Here is an 8513-nt window from a genome sequence, read left to right as displayed (position 1 = left end):
CTATTGTGGCACCGGTGCTAAAACCTATAGGTGCCCAAGGCATTGCTGTTAGCTCTCTGAGGCTTCCTGGGACAGACAGCAGGGCGAGCAGAAAGTTCCTCTGGATCCAGGTCTCTGCCAGAGCCCACTGCAGGGGACCAACTGTGTGTCCTTCCTCTGGGGTGGGGGTGGGGGGGTTTGACCGCGAGCCGCCCCTCTCCCTTCTCTCCCATTGGTCTTCACCTGCCAGAGGGGCGGCTGCTACGGGCCTCTCGGCCCGTCAATCAGGGCCCCCGGGCTCCGCCCCGCCCCCCTCAGGGGGTTTATAACGGGAATTCCCATGGCCCGGGCTCTGGCAACCAACCTGCCGCTGCCGGGACCGGCCCAGCAGAGCGAGCGACCGCCGCGCGCGGAGCACACGCTCGCGCCCCAGCTGCCCGCTTCGCGGTTCATGCCCGCGCGCCCCGCCCGCAGCCCCCGCCAGCCCGCGCTGCGCCCCCGCCGCCGGCCGCCCCCCGCCCCCGCCCCCGCCGGGGCCCCCGAGGGAAGGAAGGCAGCGAGGCAGGCGCGGCCGTGCGCCCGGCGGAGCCCGCGACCCCGGCCCGCAGCCCGCTGGCACCATGCTGCCCGCGCGCGGCGCCCGCCTGCTCACGCCCCACTTGCTGCTCGTGCTGGTGCAGCTGTCCCCGGCCCGCGGCCACCGCACCACCGGCCCCCGGGTAAGTGCGCCCCCCGCCGCGCCTACCTGCCGGGGGACCCCGGGGTCGCTCGCTCTCATCCCCGGGGGGCAGGGAGAGGGGGAAGGGGGGAGGGGGAAAGAGGAAGGGAGGTGTCAGACCTTGTCTCCCCCCCCGCCCAGTCCCACCCCCTCCCCAGTCTCCCGAGGGCTTCTTGGCGAAGTTGCTGAAATAAAAATTTCTCCCATTGTCTGTCCACCGCCCCCAGCCCTTTCTTGCAGCAGCGACTCTGCCTAGCCCCCCCGGAACCCGAACTGTCACTGATGATGGGTCTTCTTCACAGGTCTCTCCTCCGGGGGCGTCTCGCTCCCGCTGCTCTCCGCCCCGGCGGGGCTGCCTGCGGTCTCACGCCGCGCCCGCGCCCGCTCCCGGAGCGCTGGCCTTCTTGGCAGGCGGCGGGGGGCAGCTCTGCCTCCAGCGTTTTAGGTTACCCGAGAGCCACACAAGGACCTTGTGTTGTTTTTAAAAAGCGATCGCTGCTCGTAAAAACCCACAGCAGATAATTTTAATGCGCCCTCCTGCTGGCTACAGCCCTGGAGGAGGCTGGAGGAGGGGGAAGGTTGGGGGGGGGAGGGCGCTGTGGCGAGGTGGTAGAAAGGAGGTGCACAGCGTGCAAGGGTCTCTTCCCCCCCTCGGGGCTTGGGGCTGGGAGCTTGGAATCCTTGTTGAACCTTGGTCTGATTGGAGATTCTGAACGATGTGAAACGTGCCAATTCTGTGCACAGGACAGGCTGTACAGGGCATTGTCAGCTCTCCTGGAACCGGCAGCACTGTATCCATTTTTTGGGTCTAGATTATTCTCCTCCACCTCCAGCCCCCAAATGGCTCTAATGAAGAATTCCACTGCCTTAAAAAGTAGTACTAAACCACCTCGTTGTTCATGTGACCAAACAATTGGCCAAATTGTATTCAGACAATCTCCGGCCAAGAATTAGCTTAGGGCTGGCCCGTGGCCTCTCTGGGTAGCTGCTCGCCTCCGTTGACATCTTGGGAGTCCATGAAGTATAGCGAGGACCTTCGTAAAAAACAAAGTTGGCTCCTTAATCAAAGCGTGCTTTCCTGGCTATCCTTAGGCCTAGCCTCGTGACCACCTGTTCACATGGCAGGTTCTTTATGCGTAGCTCTTGCTATATGAGAATCGCCTTTATGGCTGTCGTGTGGAGAGCAAAAGCCTTGCAAAGTTTGACGAGCTTTCACGACTGCCCAGATGCTGGCTGATTGCATCCGAGCCCGGCTATCACTGCGAGATCAGATTTGCAGCCACTTAGGAAAGAAAAGTGTTTGTCCCCGTGTTGGGCCGGCCCTTGCTTTTATGACCAGATGTGCAACAGCAGCAGTTAAAGTGCCGCAGATTAGATCCAGGGCGTGTCATAAATCCTCGACAGCAGGCTTTTCCAAAGCCGGGGCAAGTAAGGGCTCCGGGAGTGACTTTTATGGATGCAGTTGAGGATGCCTTTTAAATGAAGCTGCTCGGTTTGATATTAGGACCCGCAGCTCTTAAACTCGGAGGTCAGGAGAGCCACGGCGTTCCCTCCAATAATTAGGAACAGTCAGGAAAGAGATGCAGACCAGAGCACCCCGACTGAAACCTGGATGGCCCGCCCACACGAGGGGCCTGGAGACAAATGGTGGGCGGCTTATTTGCCGCTGGGCATGTCTAGCGTCTTAAGCCATATGGCTCTCCTTTCCCGACTCCTGAAATCGGAGGAAGCAACTTTTAGGGGAAAGGGCAGGGTATGGGTTAGGTCTCCCTCCAGCGTCTTTAGTTTTCAGTTCCATAGAAGTGAGAGAACATACATAGGCACGGTGACTGGGCTTGTGTGTGTCCTACCTGCATCTCCCCCCACGCACACCCCCTTCCCACGTGTGTGTTGAGAAAGTACCCGGGGGAAGCTGCTGTCCCGAGCATGTGGTTCCCTGAGTGCATTTATAGGCAACCACAAGGCTACCTTTATGAATGCTTGGGATGGCTTCTGCTCATAAGAACCTTTTGCACGTGAGACCCAGGGAGGCAACACGTCTTCCTTGAAACACTCACGGTGCGTTTGCAGCTTGGTGTGTGTGGGTTTACAGGTTGCGTGCTTGCCGCACCACCAAGCAGCTGCAGGGAGTGTGCCTCACACCAGCGCTGCCATCGCTGTTAAAGGCAGAGGTAGCCCGACGAGAAAGTACCGAACCCAGATGCATCAGGCGAGTCTGTAAGAGAGAGTTAGTCACAATATTTTTGGATACTAAGGGTGCTGTCTTTGAGTTTTGACCTATTGCAAAGACCGCACTTCTCTCCTGTGGCTCCTTGGTGGCCTGTGAGGTGTGGTTCTGGTGGCGAGTGTCAGTGTCAGAGGAGGAGCAGAAACATCTGGCGTGCTGCAGTGTTCCCTCGGGCACCCCTCGGACTCTCCTGTTAATCTTTTGAGTGACAGAAGCTTAAGGATTGGCATCTTTTCCAGCTGGTTTTCTAGGAAACCGAGAGCACGCCCTTTTGGTTTAACTTTATCTGGCTCACTAATTGAGCTCCCCTGAGGCCTAGACCCCAATCCTTGCCCCCTCATTTGCTTCCTGCCTTCATAAAATTCCTGACATTTGTCTGACGCTGGAAACCAGCCGCGATCGGGTATCAGATGGGAGGCTATTATGTAGGAAGCACCTGAGTATTTTGGTCTCTCAGCTCTGAGCAGCATGGATACCTGGGACATGGTTAGGATCCTTTTAATGACCAAGGAGGCAGCCATTTCTTTCTTTTAAATTTTTAATTTTCTTATTTTATATTTTACTGATTTTTTTACAGAGAGGAAGAGAGAGGGACAGAGAGTCAGAAACATTGATGAGAGAGAAACATCAATCAGCCGCCTTCTGCACACCCTCTACTGGGGATGTGCCCGCAACCAAGTTACATGCCCTTGCCCGGAATTGAACCCGGGACCTTTCAGTCCGCAGGCCGAGGTTCTATCCACTGAGCCAGGCCAGTTTCGGCATCAGCCATTTCTTTAATGTAAAATTTACTGAAAATGTTTTATAGGGAGGATAGGATTGGGAGGAGGGGGAAGGTGGCAGGACTCTGAGGCCACTGGAGTCTGGCTGATGGTCAGGCCAACCCAACTGCCCGTCTTTGTCTAATCCCCTCTCTGCCCTTGAAACCCAGGAGCTGAGTGAGGGCAGGAACCGTGCCCATCTTGTCTGTCGGTGTATCCCCAGAGCTCAGCACAAGGGGTTGACTTTGTAGGTGTTTGTGGAATGAACGAATAAACGCATGTTTCATCAAGGCCCGTGGGTACCACTTTTCTGGTGGTGGAGGCAGGAAATAGATGGAAGAAGTTTGAGAAATATGAGAGAATGGGAAGGTCCAGAAGACTGAGTAAGACATTAAAAAAAATAGTTTTAGGTCTATTCTCTATTTGTCCTGCCTCTTGTTGCTTACTTGGTTCATCCTGCAAAATCCGGCTCCCACGGCACTCTCTAGGAGCTTCCCTACTGGCAGCATCATCACACTCACCTCCTAACAACTCCTGTATCTGGTGCTCCTGTGTTCTAACGTCTGCTAATCTTTCTACAGTGAGCATCTTGAAATCGGGCCAGCATCTGCATCTTTTTAGCCCTCACCGGCCCCTTCGGCACTTCATGCATGATCCTGTCTTGTTAAGTGAACAAGCTCGAAAGACCCTTGAGGGCAGAATAGAGATCTTATTGGTCACACTGCCAAGCGTTCTGTAAATATTTACTGCAATGAATTGGACTGTGCAGTGATTGCCAGGCTGGACCCCCTGCTCTCATGTGAACCTGAAATTGGTTACGTACAAGTGATTTCTTTTCTCATTTTCAGGCCTTTGTTCTTTGTTTAAAAAATAAGAGTGTGTGTTGGTTATGGAAGGTTTAGGGGAGGAGCGAAGGCAGACTTGGATGGGAAACAGGCATTCGCTGCACCCTAAACCTTTATTTTCTTTTTACCTTGCATTTGCCAAATGTGAAGCGGCTTCTAGACAGTTCCCTTCCTTTTGGCTAGCCTGCCTCATGTCAGGGTCAGGGTTGGGAACTTGTGTCTGCACAGATGTCTCTCTGATGATCGGTGTGCCTGACACGAAGCCTTCTTTTCCACACGGGATTTATCTGAGATGCTAATCAGGAGTTAGGTCAAGAACTAGGTTTAAACATTTTGATAGGTATGACATGTGTAATTTAAAGAAACAAAACTGAGGAGGACAGGAGGAGGAAACAGTCATCTCAGAAACTGTAGGAGATGCAATCAAATGGAAAACACTGTGATATGGTCTCATTACCTCTGAAAATTGAACGGGCACATTTCTATGGCCTAGCAATTCCACTCTTAGGTAGACATGCCCAAGAGAAATGCACGCCCACAATACCACGAGCCTGGAAAGAATCCAACTGCCCAACAGTTGGCAGATGAATAAACTGTGATGTATTCACACAGCGGAGAATTAAGCTCAGTGGCATGCAAAAATACAGACGAATCTTGGTAATGTGATATTAAGTAAAAGAAATGCACCCAAAGATGCAGCACAGCAGCTTTTATAAACTTATAGATAGCTGAAATGAAAGGATAACACATGTAGGAGTACATATAGCTTCAATAAAACTACATAAAAAAAAGCAAGGTAATGGTGAGCACAGGATTCAGGGGGAAGTAAGGGTGAGGCCGGGAGTAGATTGGGGGGGACATGACCAGTTGGCTGGGTAAGTACTTTACTTCTTTTCCTGGTGGGGGGTGGTGGTGGTGAGTTTGAGGGTTTTTGTTCATGAGTAAAGGCCTAATAGCCGATTCAATAAAAAATAAAAGCGGGCCCTGCGTGTACCAGTTTGAATGCGTCACAAACCAGAAATTATAATTAAATTCTTTGCACTTCAGGTCAAACAAAAATTCCCTAAATGGGAACTCTTTTCTTGCCTCTTGCTCCCTCCACCCGCTTTCCAGATGTGCTTGTGGCCCCACCTAAAGCGCCACCTTGGGGAGTGATTATTGGCTTTTAATTCTTGGCCCGTTGGACCCAGAGCAGGCCCAGGCCCTGGCATAAATGTCTACCCCAGCTGGCCAAAGGGCTCATGTAAAGCTGAGCTGGCTGCGGGCAGTCTTCCCTCTCCCTCGCTCAGGGGAATCAGCCTGGACATCTGAGCGCCCAGCCCTGCAGAGCAGAAAAGTTCACTCGCTGAGGCCTGGGTCAGAAGCCTTATTTGCCAGTGGGGGCGGGGGAGGCGATTTCTGGTTTGATGCCTTGTCTTCATTCCGACCTCCTCCTCACCCCCCTTCGCAGAGGCTGGGGGAGGAGGCACGGCCCTGCTTAGCAGGTACAGGGCACCCTTTCTCTCCCGACCACATAGAGATCTATTGTTCAAGCAGCCAAGTTCCTGGCATTGCTGGTGGCGGAGGGGGATGTCCATGCGGAGGGCCCCCTCCTTCGGCGTTTGTCACTGCGGAGCTGTTTGGGAGAGGACAAGGGTTGAGTTGCGGATGAGAAATCGATCGGACCTGCTGGGGAGGCCTGCCAAACAGAGTTAGCATTGTACATGCCGCACGAATCCCAAGTTACCCGGGAGGTAAGAGGAGTGGATCTCCACAGACACTTCCAACAGCCCCGTGAAGACCCCAGAGCAACATCGGTCATTATCGCAATTAATTGGATTTCCCTTTGCAGCTGACATCATTCTCAAATGAATGCCTAGGCCACAATTCATCTTACCTTTTGGCAGACCGCTAAGCTTGATAGGTGAGGCGCTCTGTGCACTTCCTGGATGTTTCCCGGGTGGATTTCAGCCTCCTTTTATTGGAGCCAGCATGGGGCAACCTCTACGGAGCAGAAAAGGCCACTCGTCCCCTCCCACCACCAGGGAGGGCGAGGAACAAACCAGGGTCCAGGAGACCATGTGTCAGGCCTTTGAAACCTGACAGAGAGTCTACAAATGTGAGTGGTAGGCCATCCCCCTTAAAAACCACCTTACACTCCCTTGTCGATCTGGTAATTATAACTGTTTATCTAAAAGGACCCCCTCCCCCAACCCCCCAGTATTGACAGAGGAGAAAAACTACACAACTTCCTGAAGTGGCTTCTTTTTAGGAATAGATCAGCATCTCTAGAAACTGCTGGGAGTTTTAAATGTGTATGTGTGTGTGTGTGTGTGTGTGTGTGTGTGTGTGTATCTATTTGTCGTGCATCTGTTCTTGAAAAATTCTGCAAAGCCTCTCGGGAGAGTACACCAAAGTACACCAAAGTAGACAGGAAGAGGGCGAGGTGGAGAGTGATATGAAGGGACACGATCCCTCCGTCAGGAACGCAGTGTCACTCACACGCTCAGAGACACTGCCACGAGACCTTTTTGCCGGGAAGGAAATGCTCTCTACCTGCACGCGGGGCTGTTGAAGGTTTAAATATGGTTAGTACGAGTCGGAAGAACTGGGATTCTAATTTAACTTGATTTTAATTAGTTTCAATGTAAATGTTCATAGCTCCCTGTGGCTAGCTGCTATCTTATTGGACAGGGTTGATCTCTCACCAGAGTGCCCAGGCTTACTTCTCAACGAACATCCACCAATCCCACGTGCCCCAGACTTCGGCTAAACCGAACCTTGCTGCATTTCCTGATCTTTCTTCCTTCCCCATCTCTGTCAAAATTCTGCCCTCCCTTTGGAAGGCTCCGATGGCTCCACACAGCCCTCCCAACCTCCCCGCAGGCAGATTCACCCTGTGCTCGCTCACTCCTAGAGCGCTGTGAGGCCCTGTCTGGTCTGCCCTGTAATGCAGCCATCAAAGGTAGGAGGGTAGTGGGGCAGACTCAGGGCACAGCCTCGGAGGCACCCAGAACCAAAGGGAGTCTGGCTCTGCCATAGCGAGTCTGAGCAAGCAATTTAACCTTTTGAGTCCTTGGTTCTCCAATTTGTCCACTGGAGGTCACAGCATTTACGTTCCAGAGCAGTGGGAAGTACCAAGTGGGATGTCCTGGATTCCCATTCCTGTTCCTGTTTGTCATAAATACCGCAAACAACACACATTAAAGGAGAGTTTTCAATGAACAGCGTTCAACAGGTTAAGTAATCAGCAGAGCTGAGTTCCTTTCTGGAAGCTTTAGGGGAAAATCTGTTTTCTTGCCTTTTCCAGTTTCTAGAAACTGCCTCCATTTCTGAGCTCACAGCCCCTTTCACCTGCAAAGCCCCAGAGCCAGTCCCTCCTTTCTCATGCTGTATCTCCATGGTTCTGACTCTCCTTTCGTTTCGGACGTTGTGATCCATTACTTTGGGCCCAATGAGAGAGTCCAGACTGGTTTCCTATCTGAAGGTTAGCTGCCTTAAGATTAGCAACCTTAATTCCTCCAAGTAACACAGCAGTATTAGGATTAGGACCTGGGGGCCATTGTTCTGTCCCCCCCCCCCCCCCATTAAGGGTCTAGTACAGTACCTGGCTCATAGAAGGTGATTGATAAATGGGAGGGTGGGGGGGGGGGGGGAGAGAAAGGGCATTATTATGACCTGTGTCTATTAGTTTCTTTCCTTTTAGAGTGGGAGTCTCTTCATGGTGGAGTTGTTTAATTTTCTTTATAGACTCCGTCCTGCCCAAGAACAGGTGCTTAGTAAATGTTTATTGAATAATAGAATTTTCAATAAATGCAGATTGTTTCTTTCCTTGTAAAAAAATATTGAACAGTAAAAGAAGTAAAACGCAAGCCACAATATATAATTCCCGTTGTGTAAAAAAAAAAAAAAAAAAAAAAGGCAAAAAAATCTGGTTGTTATATAGAAAAATCGGATGTTTCATTCCTGAAATGTGTCTTAGTAATTACTAAAATAAATTTGTT

At 51.9% G+C, this 8513-nt stretch overlaps 1 protein-coding gene across 6 annotated transcripts in view; it reads left to right on the top strand.

Moving 5' to 3' along the window:
- Positions 1-343: 343 nt before the first annotated feature.
- The window catches only part of SMOC1 (SPARC related modular calcium binding 1), a 137458-nt gene continuing 129288 nt past the window's right edge, over positions 344-8513 (top strand). For 5 of the 6 annotated variants that reach the window (XM_084893302.1, XM_084893299.1, XM_084893301.1 and 2 more), the window contains exon 1: positions 451-698. In XM_084893302.1, the coding sequence (XP_084749428.1) occupies positions 600-698 (99 nt within the window). In that variant the 5' untranslated portion in view covers positions 451-599. Of the gene's footprint in view, positions 699-8513 lie in introns of all 6 variants that reach the window. The other variant, XM_084893305.1, reaches the window with a different exon arrangement.

The sequence above is a fragment of the Pipistrellus hanaki genome, assembly GCF_964339955.1.
Source record: "Pipistrellus hanaki genome assembly, chromosome: 1".
In the NCBI taxonomy this organism is placed as follows: domain Eukaryota; kingdom Metazoa; phylum Chordata; class Mammalia; order Chiroptera; family Vespertilionidae; genus Pipistrellus; species Pipistrellus hanaki.
Note: the sequence above shows the minus strand (reverse complement) of the source record. Positions and strands in the feature narration are given on the sequence as shown.